This window comes from Triticum aestivum, chromosome 6A (genome assembly GCF_018294505.1).
Source record: "Triticum aestivum cultivar Chinese Spring chromosome 6A, IWGSC CS RefSeq v2.1, whole genome shotgun sequence".
NCBI classification, from domain to species: Eukaryota; Viridiplantae; Streptophyta; class Magnoliopsida; order Poales; family Poaceae; genus Triticum; species Triticum aestivum.
Genome location: NC_057809.1, coordinates 60,865,621 through 60,885,044, shown reverse-complemented (window position 1 = coordinate 60,885,044; position 19,424 = coordinate 60,865,621). Strand labels below are relative to the sequence as shown.

At 44.4% G+C, this 19,424-nt stretch overlaps 3 protein-coding genes across 3 annotated transcripts; 2 read left to right on the top strand and 1 right to left on the bottom strand.

Moving 5' to 3' along the window:
• Positions 1-1,678: 1,678 nt before the first annotated feature.
• Positions 1,679-8,190, bottom strand: LOC123130279 (uncharacterized). Its single transcript, XM_044550211.1, has 4 exons — positions 7,887-8,190; positions 2,904-2,999; positions 2,560-2,717; positions 1,679-2,465 (listed from the first exon to the last, which is right to left on the bottom strand). The coding sequence occupies exons 2-4, from the start codon at positions 2,976-2,978 to the stop codon at positions 2,369-2,371; spliced, it is 330 nt and encodes a 109-aa protein (XP_044406146.1). The 5' UTR covers positions 2,979-2,999; positions 7,887-8,190; the 3' UTR covers positions 1,679-2,368.
• A 4,271-nt stretch (positions 8,191-12,461) lies between these two features.
• Positions 12,462-14,068, top strand: LOC123130278 (F-box protein SKIP19). The gene is made up of 2 exons (XM_044550210.1): positions 12,462-12,924; positions 13,242-14,068. The coding sequence occupies exons 1-2, from the start codon at positions 12,503-12,505 to the stop codon at positions 13,879-13,881; spliced, it is 1,062 nt and encodes a 353-aa protein (XP_044406145.1). The 5' UTR covers positions 12,462-12,502; the 3' UTR covers positions 13,882-14,068.
• Positions 14,069-17,210: 3,142 nt separating this feature from the next.
• Positions 17,211-18,585, top strand: LOC123130277 (uncharacterized). The gene is made up of 2 exons (XM_044550209.1): positions 17,211-17,591; positions 17,671-18,585. The coding sequence occupies exons 1-2, from the start codon at positions 17,510-17,512 to the stop codon at positions 18,231-18,233; spliced, it is 645 nt and encodes a 214-aa protein (XP_044406144.1). The 5' UTR covers positions 17,211-17,509; the 3' UTR covers positions 18,234-18,585.
• The last annotated feature ends 839 nt before the right edge of the window (positions 18,586-19,424 follow it).

Genomic DNA, 19,424 nt, shown 5'->3' with positions numbered 1-19,424 from the left:
GTCGGGCATGGCTGGCGGGATGGGTGCTGGCCAGGGGCGACAACACGTGTGGTGTTCCTCAATCTGGCAGGTGCATGGTCTGTCCTTTGGCGGCACTCGGGGATGGGTCGTCCGATCATGCTCCGGTGGCCTGGCCCCTTCTCGTCGGCGCACTCGACAAGATGGCCTCGGTCATGGTGCCTATCTTGGCTTCATGTCATGAGCAGTGACGACAACGCCTCTAGGCGTCGTAATCCTTGTTGAAGACGTCCCTGCAATGCTCCTCTCCTTCTCTCATGGTCTTTGCTCCGGAGGGAACCCATGCTCCCCTCTTGGGACAGACAATGGCGGCGATTTCCTCATCGTTGACCTTCTTGGAGGCATTGTCTTGGAACAGACTCGGTCACCGGAGCTAGAGCTCTAATTTATTCAGTGTTACTCCGGAGTGAGATCTATGGAAGATGGCTTGAGGCAGAGGGCATGGATGTGCAGCGGTGGCGTGGATTTTCTAGCTGGGTCGACAGTCTCTTATAGTGAGACATCAATGGTCACGATCCCATCTGCAGGTACGCATGCGACATCATCGTCCTGATGCTTCATGGTACGATGATTCTCCTCTCTAGGGAGTAGGCAAAGGTGTGTTCCTGCGCTACTAGGTGATTGTCGAGACGGGATCGAGAATCTTGGATCTTCAGATTGGCGCAATGATGAGTTTGTTTTGTTGCCTGATTCTGCCTCCATGGATGAGGACGGTGCGAGATTGTCGGGTGTCCTAAATTGGGATTTGATGATGTCGTTTACTTTCCTCTCTCTCTCTCTCTCTCTCGATCTTTGTTGCGAAGTGCGACGGCAACCTTTGTTGTTCGAAGCAGTTGGTGGTGACCGACTCTTATCGTGGCATGGTTGTCCGCTTGTGCGAGCATGGTCTTCATTTGTGTGGTACCTCACACCAAGACTGTGTTTGTGTATGTAGCTGCGAGGACCGCCGGAAGTGGTGATGGCATCACAGTTGTTGTCAAGAGATGATTGGTGCTGATATGATTGCTGTTGTAGATTGTTGTCAAAAGATGATTGGTGCCGATATGATTGTTGCTGTAGATTGCTGATAATTGGTTTGATCACTTCTGAGTTTTTCCTTTTTCTTTACTCCACCAAGGCATAGCTTCGATCTCTTTGTTTAGACTTTGCTAGTTGCTGGTGTGACTTGTTTTTGTGTGTGTTGGTCATGTACATCCTATAACTGCAAAGGCCGGGTACATGCTCATTGTATTTGTATCCCTTATGCTCCATTTTCAGCTAATAATAATCCACCTTTGTCAAAAAGGCAACCAAAGGATATTCTTTCCGTTTGGTAGCGAGGCATGCAAGAACTGTTCACAACTTCAAAACCACTAGCAAAGGTTGCAACTCCAGACTTGGCTTTTCCCCTTCCTTTTACAGAGGGTAACTCCAGACTTGTGCTGGCTTGAGAATGGTTTTATACTTTGCAGTTGATATATTATGGTAAAAAGCAGATGGAACGATCGTCACGATTACTTGCCGACAAGTTCCTCTCGGCACAACATGACATGAAACTAGTGATTGGGGCGCCATCCTGTGACGTCGTTTAAGAGAAAGTTGTATGCACGTTTTCATTTAAAAAAAGACACAGAGTCCTCGCCTTCATCTAAAAAAACATCTCAGAAAAAAAATTCTCACCTTCATCTAAAAAAAATAAAAAAATTACCACCTCAGCCTACCAGCGAGTGCCACTTTACATAACCCTCCATTTAAAAAATATCAGAGGTCCTCACCTCCATCTAAAAAAATACATTTAAAAAATAATTCACACTTTCATCTAAAAAATTTCTAAAAGATTTCTTACCGCGGCCAACCAACTTGCGCCATGTGGCATAGCTGGTTGGCCTCGCTTCATGCGTAGCTTAATGGTTTTAATTAATCGCACAAACCACCCCACACACAAGAAAGCACCACAATCTCCACCGTCCTGTGATAACATAACCAGCCAAGCAAGGAATCAACACGCTAGTATATTTATCGGCCGGATGCAGACCCGCCTTCAGCAACACACCAACGCACACAACAAACAACAGCATCGGCAAATCCCATCCCAGACCAATGAAGTTCCTGTTCCAGTTCCCCTGCTGCTCGTGCTTCTGCTACATCAAGAAGAAGAAGAGCGGCAAACCGAAGGACTGACGAAGCGGCCGAGCGTATGGCTGAAGAAGCTGCCCCGCTCCAAAGTATCGCTGCACTTAAACGGATGTGCACCTGTGCAATTAGCGTCTATCTGAACTTTGTGTATACTATGTGTGGAGCCGTTGCGTACAGCGAGGCGCGCTCTGTTTAATCATCATAATGTAATGTAAAAAAGTTGGGCCCAAAAGGCTCATTTGCTCTTGTCTTTCTCTGTGGCTTCTGGTTTGCGGATCTCTATCTCCTGCATCTGCTGTTCGACCGGGACGAAGCCGGTCTCCGCGAGGAACCTGCAGCGTGCAGAAATCACAGCTTGCTAAGATTGCTCGTCACAACAGAGGGTAGGTCGTGTGTGGGCAGAGAGTAGGAGAGGACAGGGGAGACCTGTTGAGGAGCACAAATAGAACCGCGCCGATGGTTATGAGCAGAAGGACGTGACCGACGATCACAAAGTCGCTTGAGAAAAAGGCTAGGTAAAGCATCGCGGTGAAGCAGAATGCCAGTAGCAAAAATGTGATCTGGAGCACGACCCACGTGGGAGCCTACACCAACAAGATAAACATCGGTTAGGATACTTCATTACAGTTATTTGTGCATTCCATAACCACATAAAAAAGGGAACAATATTATGACTAAATCTGGGGCTGAATACAGGAATATATCACAAAGCACGAGGTCAAATTAAATTTAACGGTGAACATAATAACGCACATTGCAGTATTTCTTACATTAACACCAGAGGACAAGGCTCCCACCAAGATAGCTTCAGCTGATGATAGTTGATTTAGCGATTGTCCTGCCATTCTCACCCAAATTTATAGGCACTGGCACAAATAACAATACGTTATCACCTATATGCTTCTGCGTGAAACAATAATGGTTCTAGATGACACATAAATGTAGAATGATATGTAACATCCCAGGTACTAATTCTGCCTTAAGTGCCGCCGCACTACACTAAAATCCAATCAAGTCAGTATTTATTCAGAAAAGCCAACACAGTTTCTCTTGTGGGCATCGACAGCCTCAAATTCATACTATATCATCACTTGTAAGCATAAAAGCAGGTATAAAGCTCGATGTTACTGCACATAAACATATGATAATCACAGCACCATGCCAACAATCTGTAACACTAAGCAAGATATACGATGCACTAAGTATATGTTAAGTCATGTGAGTTTCCAAAAGTTGTAGGAGTGCTACACCTATATCCAAATGCATGCTATTTGCTTAGTGCCAAAAAATATATGCAATAATGCAAGAGTGAAAACATAAATACAGACCCATTTGAACATAAAACCATAGCAGGCAATACTCTGGGTTATAACATAAGATCCTACCAATAACTTCGTCGGGTAAACCAATACTTCGAATGAGCATCCCAAACTATTTACTGTTGACTTTGTTACCAACCTCTCCAAAATAGATCAACTATGTGAATTCTGACCAACCTAGGTCAAGGACACCGGTAGTCACAAGCTAACTTACTAATCCATCTCACTGTCCTAGCTGCGTTTTTTTTTTTACTTTCTTACCAACCCAGCTTTAAAACAAATCTCTCAAAATACACGGTGGTATGCACGATTACTGAACAAAACACTAGCTCCAAATAAACAGCAGCTCTAAATAAACGGCAATATGCAACCATACAAAAAGGGTAAAGGAGGAGGGTTGTGATAGGCTTGGCGAGCCAACGTAAAAACTCAGCCACTCTTATGGAGATGAAACCCAAAAGATTTTCGTTGGGGCGTAACCCTCTCAGCGACGCGCTACATCGGAACCCGGGTGTGGTGGAAAATGGGCAAGGGCCGGGCCGTCACCCCCAAGGTGGCGCGCTGTATCTTGATCCGGATACGGTGGCAAGTGAGCGAGGATCGGGTCGTCGCATCCTTAGTGGCGCGCTACATCGGCGCCCGGATGTAGTGGAAAATGGGCAAGGGTCTTCGCATTTGACTCGACGAGTGCGAAGGGCAAGGAAGCTAGCCGAGCCTAGGAGGATTCGCTTAGGTAGCTGGAACGTAGGGTCTCTGACAGGGAAGCTTCGGGAGCTAGTTGATGCAGCGGTGAGGAGAGGTGTTGATATCCTTTGCGTCCAAGAAACCAAATGGAGAGGAGAAAAGGCGAAGGAGGTGGAGGATACCGGCTTCAAGCTGTGGTACACAGGAACGGCTGCAAACAGAAATGGCGTAGGCATCTTGATCAACAAGAGCCTCAAGTATGGAGTGGTAGACGTCAAGAGACGTGGGGACCGGATTATCCTGGTCAAGCTGGTAGTTGAGGACTTGGTTCTCAATGTTATCAGCGTGTATGCCCCGCAAGTAGGCCACAATGAGAACACCAAGAGGGAGTTCTGGGAAGGCCTGGAAGACATGGTTAGGAGTGTACCGATTGGTGAGAAGCTCTTCATAGGAGGAGACCTCAATGGCCACGTGGGTACATCTAACACAGGTTTTGAAGGGGCGCACGGGGGCTTTGGCTGTGGCATCAGGAATCAAGAAGGAGAAGATGTCTTAAGCTTTGCTCTAGCCTACAACATGATTGTAGCTAACACCCTCTTTAGAAAGAGAGAATCACATCTGGTGACTTTTAGTAGTGGCCAACACTCTAGCCAGATTGATTTCATCCTCTCGAGAAGAGAAGATAGGCGTGCGTGCCTAGACTGTAAGGTGATACCTGGAGAGAGTGTTGTACCCCAGCATAAGCTGGTGGTTGCTGACTTCCGCTTTCGGATTCGTGTCCAGCGGGATAAGCGTGCCAAAGTCACTAGAACGAAGTGGTGGAAGCTCAAGGGGGAGGTAGCTCTAGCGTTCAAGGAGAGGGTCATTAAGGAGGGCCCTTGGGAGGAAGGAGGAGATGCGAACAATGTGTGGACGAAGATGGCGACTTGCATTCGTAAGGTGGCCTCGGAGGAGCTTGGAGTGTCCAGGGGAAGGAGAAGCGAAGATAAGGATACCTGGTGGTGGAATGATGATGTCCAGAAGGCGATTAAAGAGAAGAAAGATTGCTTCAAACGCCTATACCTGGATAGGAGTGCAGACAACATAGAGAAGTACAAGATGGCGAAGAAGGCCGCAAGCGAGCTGTTGGTGAAGCAAGGGGTCGGGCATATGAGGACCTCTACCAACGGTTAGGCACGAAGGAAGGTGAAAGGGACATCTATAAGATGGCCAAGATCCGAGAGAGGAAGACGAGGGATATTGGCCAAGTCAAATGCATCAAGGACGGAGCAGGCCAACTCTTGGTGAAGGACGAGGAGATTAAGCATAGATGGCGGGAGTACTTCGACAAGCTGTTCAATGGGGAGAATGAGAGTTCTACCATTGAACTGGACGACTCCTTTGATGAGACCAGCATGCGTTTTGTGCGGCGAATCCAGGAGTCTGAGGTCAAGGAGGCTTTAAAAAAGGATGAAAGGAGGCAAGGCGATGGGCCCTGATTGTATCCCCATTGAGGTGTGGAAAGGTCTCGGGGACATAGCGATAGTATGGCTAACCAAGCTTTTCAACCTCATTTTTCGGGCAAACAAGATGCCAGAAGAATGGAGACGGAGTATATTAGTACCAATCTTCAAGAACAAGGGGGATGTTCAGAGTTGTACTAATTACCGTGGAATTAAGCTGATGAGCCATACAATGAAGCTATGGGAGAGAGTCATTGAGCACCGCTTAAGAAGAATGACAAGCGTGACCAAAAATCAGTTTGGTTTCATGCCTGGGAGGTCGACCATGGAAGCCATTTTCTTGGTACGACAACTTATGGAGAGATATAGGGAGCAAAAGGACTTGCATATGGTGTTCATTGACTTGGAGAAGGCCTATGATAAGATACCGCGGAATGTCAAAGTCCCAGCAAAGTACATTACCCTCATCAAGGACATGTACGATAATGTTGTGACAAGTGTTCGAACAAGTGATGTCGACACTGATGACTTTCCGATTAAGATAGGACTGCATCAGGGGTCAGCTTTGAGCCCTTTTCTTTTTGCATTGGTGATGGATGAGGTCACAAGGGATATACAAGGAGATATCCCATGGTGTATGCTCTTTGCGGATGATGTGGTGCTAGTTGACGATAGTCGGACGGGGGTAAATAGGAAGTTAGAGTTATGGAGACAAACCTTGGAATCGAAAGGGTTTAGGCTTAGTAGAACTAAAACCGAGTACATGATGTGCGGTTTCTGTACTACTAGGTGTGAGGAGGAGGTTAGCCTTGATGGCCAGGTGGTACCTCAGAAGGACACCTTTCGGTATTTGGGGTCAATGCTGCAGGAGGATGGGGGTATTGATGAAGATGTGAACAATCGAATCAAAGCCGGATGGATGAAGTGGCGCCAAGCTTCTGGCATTCTCTGTGACAAGAGAGTGCCACAAAAGCTAAAAGGCAAGTTCTAGAGGACGGCGGTTCGACCCGCAATGTTGTATGGCGCTGAGTGTTGGCCGACTAAAAGGCGACATGTTCAACAGTTAGGTGTGGCGGAGATGCGTATGTTGAGATGGATGTGTGGCCACACGAGGAAGGATCGAGTCCGGAATGATGATATACGAGATAGAGTTGGGGTAGCACCAATTGAAGAGAAGCTTGTCCAACATCGTCTGGGATGGTTTGGGCATATTCAACGCAGGCCTCCAGAAGCTCCGGTGCATAGTGGACGGCTAAAGCGTGCGGAGAATGTCAAGAGAGGGCGGGGTAGACCGAATTTGACATGGGAGGAGTCCGTTAAGAGAGACCTGAAGGATTGGAGTATCACCAAAGAGCTAGCTATGGACAGGGGTGCGTGGAAGCTTGCTATCCATGTGTCAGAGCCATGAGTTGGTTGCGAGATCTTATGGGTTTCACCTCTAGCCTACCCCAACTTGTTTGGGACTAAAGGCTTTGTTGTTGTTGTTGTTGTTGTTGTTGTTGTATGCAACCATACAAAAAGGGGAAACTCATGCACCTTGCCATAACCATGATGCCGCAGTTAAGAAGTTACTCTACGATAAGAACAATATTGCCACCAATTGCAGCTAAGCCTCACACAGAACTCCCTAAAACCCCAAATTTGCTTATCCAGTTTTCATTTACCATATCCCCTATTTTCTGTATCTTTAATGCCACTCTTATCTAAAAGGCTACCGTCGCCGTAACTCCCCAATTTGTATCTTTGCTGTTTAATTTTCTCCCGTCAACCACCGGCTTGCCCGCGGGAGCGGCTGGCCATGCCGGTGAAGGTTACAAACGGTTTGTTGCACAGGAGTGGTGCAGCTCGGCGGGGTTGTCCGGTGGATCTGGGACCCCCAGGCGGCAGCGATGCTTTTGTTTTAGCAGTGAGGCGAGACATGAAGGAGAGAGAACAAGTAAACACAGTTTGGACCATTGTGATTCCAGGTTTAAACAGATGTAGGATAAATCTAGACAATATAGCATTTATAGTGCACATAGATTTAGTTATTAGCTCTAGCTGTTTCGGGAATGATATGAAACATTCTGATAGTTGGCAGAAAGCATACACCAAACACCATACACATCTTAACAGACATTGGCAGGTTCAATATCCGCACATTATTGCATCCCTATGGTTTACCACATCCTAATCAAAATAACTGGAACTTAACAGATCCAATACATGACCTCCAAGCAGTATACCGATATGTGCCCACTAACAGATCCAAGAGACGGTAATATAAACAGAAAGAAAGCATGAAAGAGGGAGGGCGGAGATGCCTCACCTTGCCGCTTGAGGGGAATTTGGTGGCGGCAGCACGGGTCGGAGTCCCTGCACGGGAGGATGCGGAGCTCGTCACGGACGGGGTGACGGGGATGGCACAGGTTGGAGCGGCGGCAGCGCAGAGGCGGGAACGCGAGGTCGTGGAAGAGCTCGGAGCTCCTCTCGGCGGCGGAGGCAGCAGCTTCGTCGGCGACGGAGGGAGGGGTTAGGCGGCGACCTTGATTCCGGCGGAAGAGACTCGGAGGGGGGAATTTTCTTTTGGTGTTCGGGTGCGACCTGCCCGTGTGGCAGTCTCTTTTGCCACGTCGACGTCCAGCGAAAATGCTTAATCAACAGGGGTCTTTCACCATGACTTGGGTGTGTCGCTGCCTAAATACAGGCAAAAAAATCATGTTCTGTTCAGAAATTGCTTTTGAATTCTCAAAAAAAAAATTGCTTTTGAAGGTCGAGCTCCACGGAGAACTTTAAATGCAAAATTCAAAATTTATGAAGATTCATATTTTACGTTTAGAAAATTCAAAAATAATAATACAGAGATAGATGAAGGCATGATGCACAGATGTGTAAATTTTTCAGGACGAAATACGTTGAAATGGGGAAGTGAGAAGAAAAAAAACAAATCTAAAGTTTTTTAACACATGATACTATTCATCCTCCCAGGCAGGCCATGAATTTGTCTTTTTTTGTATAGGTCGCATTTCAATGTAGTTCATCCTGAAATTTTACACACATACACCTCACATCCTTTTTTATTTGTACAAATGTTTTTCAAATTCTTTAAAACCGACATCTTTGAATTTTATTTTATTTCAAAAGTTCGGCCTCCATAGAGGCCGAGATCCAAAACACCACACTCGTTGTGTATGTAATTTGACAAGGTGTATGAAGGTTGGCTGCGCTAGCAAATCGACTTTTTTTTATGTCTGGTGGCCTGTGTTAGGCTGGGCTGATGCACTACCTAGTGTTTGATTATGCATGGTCTATGTTATGATCGTTCATTCTTACTAGTGGTGATCTTACCTTACATGACACTAAGATATGTAGTTTGAAATAAACATTGTTTGAGTACTAGCTAGTAAATAAATGACAGTTCATTCTAACTACTAATAAATTGCGGTACAAATTAATAGTCATATGGTTCAATAAGGGAAAGGTCATCGTGCCCAATAAGGAGGAAATCCATTGCCGTCTTCTTCCCGCTTCTTCTTCTTCTGTTGCTTCTTCTTCTTTAGATCTTTGCGTAACTTCTATTTGCCCACATTGCATCAAATCACTCCAATATTTTGCTCTTCCAAACTTCACTGTCAAATGCATCCACACTATGGCCAGAGGTATCACCACCATCAGCCATCACATATTCCTCCTTCGGCACAAACTCTTCACAACCCCGTTATAGGATTCAGTTATGGAGGATGCAAAAATGCAAGAACAAGCCTAATATGGGGGGTAAAATGGTTAAATGACTTCTAACTCAGGATCTTAAATCTGTTCTTCAGAACTCCAAATGTCTTCTCAACCATAATTCTAAGGCTAGAGTGTTTAAAATTGAAAAATTCTTGTGCAAACCCAAGATAGTTCATGAAAGAGAACTCGTTCAGATGATACTTCATTTTCGTGAAGGGTGGAAGAACACCAGGCTGACATGCATAGCCAACATCTCTTAGGTAGAACCTGTCATCGGGGATAGTGTGACCAACCAGTCAAGTCATGCCGTCAGCCAGAATGTTAGCATCATGGTCCGACATTTCCTAGCCAGCTAACACATATGTGAACTTCGGATCAAAGTCAATAGTAGCAAGCACATTCTGACATGTGTAGTGCTTTCTACCCTTGTATGATGCAGCCTGTGACCTCGACATCTAGCAGTCGCATGAGTATCGTCTATTGTGCTAATGCAATCCTCTGATGGCATGAAAATATGGTGTTATGGCTGTACAAAAACAATACAAGCATGTCAAAACATGAATTGTAAGTAGTGCTTACCTTGAAATACAGGTACCATCTTGGGTTGTTGAGAATCTTGTTAGGAGTTTGCCCAGTTGGTGTCTTGACCATCTCTCATGTGAGCACCCAAATAGCATACAAGACTTGCTTAGAAAATACCTATAAATAGTCTTCATTGATCTCCCGAACGTGTTGTGAATAACCCGGAACCTCTGATTATCACTTACAACAAGAAGGAACAAGAAAACTTGCTATTCCACATAGGTGTGGGTGCTATCTTGTAGCAGCCCCTTGTTTCTAAACGTCTCCACAAGCTTTGCCAAAGGTGATCTTTTTATTCGAAGCATCCAGGGAGCCTCTACATCATTGTAGTTGTAGATGTAGTCCAGATTTGCCATCATCTCCCTATTTTGGATTAACATTGGACCATAATTAAGGACAATCGTATCACTCCGACGAACATCTCCCATATGGACCAACATGACCCAAGACTGGATCACAGTTATGGGTGTTGCTGCCTGAACAACCGGCTTCTTTCGTTCGTCCATAACCTAGGGGACATCGATCCTACACCGTGGTAACTTTTGACCTTAGGAGAAAATAAGTTTTAAAAAATTACACCAGTAACTCACGCATAAATAGCATGATAATATATGAACCGAAGACTTGATAACTTATGTTCAAACACCGCGATAACTTTTGATCTAAGATAAAAACAGTTGTTGGGAAAAAATTACCCCGACAATTTCTGTAAATAGCATGGTAATATATGAACCAAAAATTTGATAACTTATGTATGAACATCACAACAACTTTTGGAACATGGGATCTAGTATGTCGAAACTTCATGTCCCGTCGCCCTCTTTTTGGATGCCACCACCTTCGTCTCAAAACCATACTTCTAACCTACGCTCAGAACACCATGGCAACTTTCAGCAAGGGAAGGGGAATTTTTAAACATATCCCGGTAACTTTTGTGCAAAGTTACCATGTTGCACATGTTAAAGTTATTGTGTTTCTCACGTTATAGTTATCATCCTTCTCACGACATAGTTACCAGCTTTATCATGCCATTTCTGTTACCGGGATGCTAATGTTGAAGTTAGTAGGATGCAAATGTCATAGTTATCATCCCGCTCATACCGAAGTTACCAAGACTAAAATTAACATTTTTGTTGGCATGGTAGAAAGAAGAAGGGTTCAAATGAACCCGAACAAGGAGCACACGCCAACACACCCCTCTGTAATAAAAGTCACTCATGGTTCGTTTGGGGATCGGTACATGTTTTCATTCAATTGGAAGTGAGATCGCAATACAACGTGCTTGTGTATTTGCAAAAAGTAAAGAGTTGTCTATACTCATTAATTCGAGATAGTGTGCCTGGCAAAGCATAGCAAAGATTTGAATGAAGCATTGAGTGGTAAAGATTTTGGGTACATGTCTATTTAATAAAAGCAAGCACTGTAAACTATAAAGATAGAAACGGTAAACACAACAGTTTGTTTGTGTGCATGTGACATGATACATTAATTTTGATCGCGACGATTAATTACACCTTTCTCAGAATTAGCATTACTAAATTCTCAAATCTTTTAGAAGAGAATAATTCCAAAGATCATGAGATTGTTATGAAAAACTTTCTAGAATTATTACCATGATGTCCTAAGTTTTTCATTTATTATAAAAACAACATGAAATGTGTTAAAGATCGCTCATATTTATTTACATAATTTCCTAGGAATTATTATTCAAAGATGTTTCCTGGGAACTTGGTACAAACAAAATATTAGATGTGTTATATGGTACAAACCATATGGCTCAATCAATCCAGAGATTATTATTAAAAGGTTGATAGAATTATTACCATGCCGCTCTCAGTTTTTTCACTTACGATAAAAATAACATGGAATATCTTGAAATTTTTCTCATATTTATTTACATAATTTCCTAGGAATTAGTATCATAAGAAATTTATGGTTTATTAGAAAGGTGTAAATTAGCAAAATAGCTTTGAATTTGAAGAGATGACATTGATTGGCAATGTGACCATTACAAGAATAAATGCATCTAGAACAAGAGGGTGCTACAAAGTGGGCTAGATGGGACACTTTGTGCAGTGAATACAACCCTCTACACCATTCCTAAATCAAAGCATAAATAAAAAATACCCTCATACTAATATAGTAGTACATATCCCTATGCTTGTTTATTGGTCAGATATGAGGGGTTGTGTGCCCGCATGTGCTCCTATGCATTTTCGGTGTTTGAATTCTCTTTTTCATAACACTAGGAGAACCAGCTGTGGCAGCTAGAGTTTTCCTCTCTCTTTTTCATAACTGTTGATTGGATAATTAAATTGTCCTGTTTTTTCTTTTATTAGGAGCATAGCTCAAACCATGTATTTTTTTTTCTCTTTTCTTAGAGAAGAAGGTCAAATATTGGCATACATCAGCCCGTTAGTACAGTAGGAGGCTCAACATGTAGGCCTGGCCCATCACAAACGGGCTGTGAGAAAATTGATGCTGAGCTACAAAGAAACTTTGTGCCCAAGAAAACAGGAACCGACCTGCCGCTCGCACACTATAAAACCACAACGATCGATCGGAGCGAGTGCCAGCTCGGTCAGCGACATGCTCGCTCGTCGTTAACGCCCACCACAATTCCGCATCTCGATGCCGTCGTCACCGCCGGCGGCGGCACCACGAAGCCGTCGATATTCCAAGAGAAGAGCACGGACGTTCCACGTCACGGTGTTCAAGTACACGCCCGTGCCGCTGCCGGAGAGGGACTGGGCGGAGCTGCACCCGGACCTGATCTCGCGCATCTTCCGCAGGCTGGACCAGGCCGAGCTCCTGCTCGGCGGCGTGACGGGCGTGTGCCGCTCCTGGCGGCGCGTCGCCCGGGAGGAGCCGGCGCTGTGGCGCCGCATCGACCTGAGCGGCGGCCTGTGGTACGCCCCGGGGTCCTACCCACCCATGTTCAACCTGGAGACGAGGTCCATGGTGCGGAAGGCCCTGCGGCTGAGCGCGGGGCAGTGCGAGGCCCTCGTGTGCGAGCACGTCGACGACGACACACTCCTCTTTCTCGCCGAGCGGTACGGGATTTAATTTCCTTCCCCTATCACCCCGATCTCTTTCGTACTCTTGTTAGGCTTCCCTTGTCCGATTAGCTGGGACTTCAATTCGCATAAATCGAAGGGTAAAGGGAGTGCTCTTCTCATGGCCCCTCCAATTGCCATTGTCTTTTGAGATTTTTTTATTGCATTATTCTTTAAAGGAGGAAAGGTCGTTTCTGTATATATTTGAATGTCAAATTTATTTCGAAGGACAGAGGGTTGCTTATGCATTTTTGAATATCCTACTTACGTACTTGTCACGAATAATAATAGTCATATCTAATGCAAACTTGCAGGGCCCACTCGTTGAAAAGCCTTCATCTCGTTGTGACCCATATCTCTGACAAAGGATTTGCAAAGGCAATCAAGATGTTGCCTCTTCTCGAGGAGCTCGAAATTACGCTGCTTTCAAAAACGTATACATTGAAGCTGGTTGAAATTGCTGCTAGAGCCTGCCCACTATTGAAGCACTTCAGACTTGTCACAGGAAGGTACTACGAAAATGGTAACAAGGTAGCATTTGCGGTTGCCAGGATGCGTAAGCTACGTTCCTTGCATCTTGTCGGTTTTGTCCTCGACAAAGAAGGGCTAACAGCCATCCTTAACAACTGCCATGATCTAAAGTACCTAAACATGCGAGATTGTGGCTCTCCTATGGATTACAACCTACGAGCGAGGTTTTCCCGGATAACCTTTGATGACCATGAGTACTGGAGTGACTATTACAATGACACTCATTATGCGTATTACCGCCCCAAGCCTACTCTATGTGATTGTTGTGATTACGTGCCCTCTTCAAAATACGGCGATGATGACTATGAGGCTTATCACTACAATCTTGGCGATGGTGATGGTGATGACGTTGACGATGCAGATCTCGACAAGCATGAGAAGATACTTGACATCAAGAGCATGCGTAGGTACCTAAGTAGATGAAACGATATAGATGTGTAATGTCTTGCTGAAACTGACCCCTTGTGGAATGCGTGCACACTCACACGATGGTGGTTAAAGTTCTGTTGCTTTAGTTCCGTCCCATGGGACTTGCGCATTATTAATTGATCAATGTTCCATCATTCAAATATATGCAGTAATTAACAAAAATGAGAGATAGCGACAGTCATTTTATCTGAATCGCTAATTTTAGGTGCTTGTGAAGTGAACATGCTAAATGAGTGTTCTTCAATTTTGTTTCAAACTTTCTTTACCATATGATATGATCAATTGTAACCTTTGTCATCTTCTTCGGGTACAACATTCATTATTTGTTGTTCCTAGCACAAACAAATGTTGTTCCGGCGGTGCGTCTAGCACTGTTGGTGGGCGTGTGGAGGTGTGTCTCTGGCGGATCTATCTATGGTGGATTTGCTCGGATCTTGCCGTTGTTCGTCTACGTTCGTGTGTCTTCGGGTTGGATCCTTCTGATCTACATTATTCTTCATATGCGGCGGTTCCTGTTTTGGTGCGCTGGTCCTACGGGACCTTAGCACGACGACTTCCCGACTGTCTACTACAACAAGTTGTGCCCGACTCCGGCGATGGAGGGGCGATGACGGCCGCACGCCTTCAGCTCGCTTCAGTGTTTGTAGTCGCCGCTAGGTGGTCTATGGATCTAATGTAATTTCTATTATTTTTGGTATTCGTTGTACTGACATGATTGAAGATGAATAGATCGGAAATTTTCTCGTAAAAAAAGGCATATAGCATCGACTGAGGCATAACGAAGTCTCAATCGACTAAGGCCCTGTTTGGTTCATAAGTCCTAGGACCTTTTCTAGTCCCAAATAAAAAGTCCCTAGTCCTTAAAAAGTCCCTCTCTATTTGTTTTGAGGGACTAAAAAGTCCCTAGTCCCTTCTTAAAGGTTATTAAATGACATGTAAAAGGCCATGTTACCCCTAGTATACAGAAAAATAACAACCAAATAACACCATGGGGCGGCGGGGCAATGGGTGTAGGGAGGGGCATTGTTGGAAAAGTCCCGAAAAGTCCCAAAAAAGACTCTCCTTGAGAGTCTTCTTTATTTAGTCCCAAAAAGCAACTTTTAGTCCCTATTAGTCCCTTCTGTTTGGTTAAAATGTCTTTAAGAGGGATTTTTTCTAGTCTCTACATCAAAAAGTCCCTAGAAACAAACACCCTCTAAGACTTAGCAAAACTGCTTTTCTTAAGGGAAACAGGAATCTCTCTTAGTTACTACTCCCTTCGTTCCGAATTACTTGTCGCAGGCATGGATGTATCTAGATGTATTTTAGTTTTAAATACATCCATTTCTACGACGAGTAATTTGGAACGGAGGGAGTATATATATATAAGCTCGCGTGAAATAGATTATAAAAGGGCGCTGATCTGCGCCGGCGCACCGGCCCAAGTCGCATCTGCGCCGTACGATGCAAGGCATCTCGTCCGCCAGATCAGCTTTCCCGCTTCGTTCCCCACCCATCGTTCCGAGCGTGTAGGAGAAAAATTCCCCTCGCCCCATCAAATTGACCCGCCCACCACGACCACTTGCCCTGCCCACCACGCAGATCGCCACCCCCGCCGTGGGTCGGAGTTCAGCGTCGCCGCCCCCGCCGCGGGTCGGAGTTCGCCGTCGCCGCGTCTCCACTCCCCTTCCTCGTCTCCCCCATGTCCATGCCCAACAACCATGCACCTCCTCCTTCCCCCCTCATCCTTCGCATGCTTCTACTGCAGCGCCAGCCAACTCGCCGGCGGCATCCCGACGACGCCCCCACGGTCGCAACTCTGAATGTCGTGCCCAAAAAGACAGAACATGGTGGAAGCAAAAATAATGATAGGATCCAGTAAAAACAGAACATGGTGGAAGCAAAAAAGTAGACTCAGCTGGGGATTCAGTGGTCAATTGTAGCAAAAAAGTAGACTAGTTCCAGCAGAAAAAACAATGAGGCCCCGTTTGGTAGCGAAGTATTTTTTAAGCATTTTGAGAATACTGCAGTTTTTGAGATTACCACAGTTTTATTTACAACGAGCTGTTTGTTTGCCCCTAATAACTGTTGTTTTAATATTGTAGTATTTGGCAAACTGTAGTTTTTTCTCTGTTTAATAAAAAAAACCCCCGACCTGTTTTTAAAAAACAGAGCGGCGAAAAGAAGGGAGTCCCCTCGTTATCCTTCCCCGCTCCTTGCTCTGGCTCATTCTCACGCCGCCGCCGCCGCCCTGTCGTCTTCCATCGGCGGCCATGGGGAAACAAAGAGATGGCGATGGAGAGACCAAAGGTGATTACTCTGCCCTCCATCCTCCCTCATCGCTCCTTCCCGCCTCTCCCCGCCAACCGCCGACTCCTTCCTCTGCACGGCCGTGCCGTTCTCCACTGTGCATGCCGCTGGTATCTGCGGACGGCGCCGCGACGCACAATCTCCTCGATGCCGTCCGACCTTGCTGACGAGAAGGCCATCCCCGATTCAGGGGCAGAGTAGATTCTCCTTGGATAGATTGAGAAGCAAGATTTAGTGGCTTAAGGCTAGATGCAACCTAGATGATCTTAGCTTGGTGATAGCTTTATGTAGTAGCCCGAAATATGGCGTAAGACAGTCTGCATCGCTGCGATTTTCAGAAATATATGTGTTACAAAAGCATTGGCTATCTAGGTCGGCTTATATCTGAAGCCAAAAGAAAGTAGACAGCCAAGCTGCTGCTTGGTCGGCTTATATCAGGCTGCGATTTCAGAAATATGTATGTTACAGAGGCTTTGGCTATCTAAGTTTTGCTGGGTTACCAGCTTACAAATTTTGACAGCCAATCAGGCTGTGGAAGTGTAAATAGACTGTCTAAGACAAGCAGTAGAACCCCAATCTCGCTGCTGAAATGCACAACAGTCATACCATAGCGATTTTGCTGTTTTTCATTCAGACAATTCAGATTCCAGTATACCTATTCGAATCTGATTCTCAAAAAAGACAAACCACACTTGGTACTTTTAGCAGGGGGTAGGGGCTAGAGGTGACAGTTCATTAATTTGTAGCATGCATTTTGTAGCTAGCGTGGTTTCGGCCCACCCATAACAATTTTGTTCTATCATTAGCAGTTGCTTACTACAGATTTTTGCCTAGCTCCATGACAGCCTACAAGCCTGCGTACATTAGGATATAGTATTTTGTTTTGTCAATGTAATCCATGGTGTGGCGTCATGCACGAGATATTAGGATTTACTGAAGTTGATTTGTTTTAACCAGATATTTATGATAACTATGATATTTGTTGCTTTCGAGTAGGGTCCTTGTCTATTTTCCTGATGTTTTGCTTCCCAATTGCAGACAAGAAAAAGAGAGCATCATGGACCAGTGCTCAACAAGACCTGCTCGTTTCTGTGATGAAAGAGTATGCATATCCAGCTAGATTTCGCGGTCGGAATGGATGGACCAAAGAAGGATGGAATAGCATAACTACACGATTGAATAATCAGTTTCTGAGAGCTAATTTCATTGTTTCTCAACTAAAATTTAGAGAGCAGCGGTTGAAGAAAGAATAGTTTGTTGTCAAATCTATTGTAGAGAAGAGTGCCTTCAATTTTGATCCTACTACAAAAATGCCAACAACCATTGATGAAAAATGGATGAATTGAGCAAAGAACGGCAGAAGTGGAGATACAAAGCTTTCCCTTACTACGATGATTTGCATGCAATTTATGATGGTACGTTGGTTTCACATGTAATGAATTTAGCATATGATCTTGCTTGCTTGTAGTTTACAATATATTCCTATGTACGCAGGTAAAACAGCGGAGGGGAAGGGTTGTAAGAGGACAACTGATCAGGTTGAAGAGAAGTTCAGTCCGGCTACAGATTTGTCACGAGGGGAAACCTTCACCCAACAGGTTCTAAATGCCGCTGGGCGTAATTCACCTAGTCCAACATTACCTGCTCCAGGCTTTGAAGATCAACATTATGAGTGGAGTAAAGGCATATATGGTGACGATGTTGAAGTATTTCTTGTTAAAAGAGCAGAACGTATGGAAAATAATAGTAATCATTTTCTGACGGAAGACATGAACACACTTCCTGACCCACCACCTATGAAAAAGGCTAGGACTTCTAAAGGCAATGATGAAGGTAAGCCTAAGAGAGGCAAAGACACATCGATTGAAGATCTGGTTGCTGTTAGAAATGAGGAGCTTAAAACTTATGTGGATGTGAAGACGAAGCAAATTGAGAGCTATAGAGAAATGAAAATGGTGCAGATGGAAAAAAAGATCCTGACAAAGATCCTTATTGCATTGCCAATTGCATTGTCAAGCTTAAGAGCATACCAGATCTCTCAGCAAGTGAACATCTGAAGATGATCCAGCATCTGAAAGGAGAAAGAGTTGACCATGAAATCTTCATGACAGTCGAGCATGATGTCGTTCTGGAGATCCTCAAGGAAGTGCTTGGCCGTCAAATTTAAAGTAGAAATTCGTTCTAGGTATTTTCATCTGAATAGGAAAAATCTTTGATACTCTATTATTGGTTTATTGGTTCATACTACTCTAGGTTAATTTTTTTGTTAAAAAGATGTCATTGTGCACTGTACCATGAATAAAAGGAGGAGCACGAATGTATCTCAGCATAAATTTGTTTCAGCACTAAACTTGGTTTTGACGGCACTATGTTTCCTTTCATAAAAGCACAATCCTTTAAATTTTGTTAGTTCCGCCATGTTATTTGTACAGGACACAAAAACTCATATTTGCTGCACTAGTTGATAGTTGCCTTTTACATTACATATCTTCTCACAGAAATGTAAAGTACATTATTAATGAATGAGAAAGCTACTACAATATTTTGATAAAAATATTCTACTGATCGTTTTATTCTAGCTTCAACAATTGCACAAGTCATGTGCTATTTCTTCTACCGCGCTCCTGCAGATACTCACAGTAGTCTTTCCACATTGCTTCAGCAATTTGATCCCTTTTTGAACGACCCAATGCACGCCGCTCATTGAGAGATTCTACATCACTTCTGTATTTTGCATCCCCACTTGGAATATCAACTATATGTTTTGGGTCAATATTGGAGCCAACCTGATCAAACCATTGTTCTCCCCCCTCGTGATTGCGAATAAAGTTATGAAGTGCATAACATGCTATGACAATATCAGTTTGAGATTCAATTGGGTAATGTGAAGCACACTTCAATACTGGGAAACGCTTCTTCACAACGCCAATGATACGCTCGATGTGATTACGTAGTTGTGCATGCCTGAGATTGAATAGCTCTTTAGCATTTTGTGGCCTTTGGTTGCATCTAGCTTACTCGTTCAAATGGTACCTGAAATTTCAGAAAGGTAATGAAGATGTGTGTATTTGCATTATAGTAGTTGGCCTAATAGAAGAACTTGGTTGTACATGACATTTCAGCAGGGTGCAATAAAATTAGGTGTATTTGCATATCCTGCATCAACTAAATAAAATTTTCCCTCTGGCACATAGAAATTGTTTTCTAGTGCATCTTGTAGAACTCGAGCATCAGAAGCTGAACCTTCC

Excerpts from the sequence above, each read along its gene's own strand:
- LOC123130279 (XM_044550211.1), bottom strand. The coding sequence starts at position 2,978 with ATGGCAGGACAATCGCTAAATCAACTATCATCAGCTGAAGCTATCTTG. Across the intron at positions 2,718-2,903 it reads CCTTGTCCTCTGGTGTTAAT|GCTCCCACGTGGGTCGTGCT; the intron begins GTAAGAAATACT and ends TTGTTGGTGTAG. Across the intron at positions 2,466-2,559 it reads CTATTTGTGCTCCTCAACAG|GTTCCTCGCGGAGACCGGCT; the intron begins GTCTCCCCTGTC and ends TGCACGCTGCAG.
- LOC123130278 (XM_044550210.1), top strand. The coding sequence starts at position 12,503 with ATGCCGTCGTCACCGCCGGCGGCGGCACCACGAAGCCGTCGATATTCC. Across the intron at positions 12,925-13,241 it reads CTCCTCTTTCTCGCCGAGCG|GGCCCACTCGTTGAAAAGCC; the intron begins GTACGGGATTTA and ends GCAAACTTGCAG.
- LOC123130277 (XM_044550209.1), top strand. The coding sequence starts at position 17,510 with ATGGATGAATTGAGCAAAGAACGGCAGAAGTGGAGATACAAAGCTTTC. Across the intron at positions 17,592-17,670 it reads TTTGCATGCAATTTATGATG|GTAAAACAGCGGAGGGGAAG; the intron begins GTACGTTGGTTT and ends CTATGTACGCAG.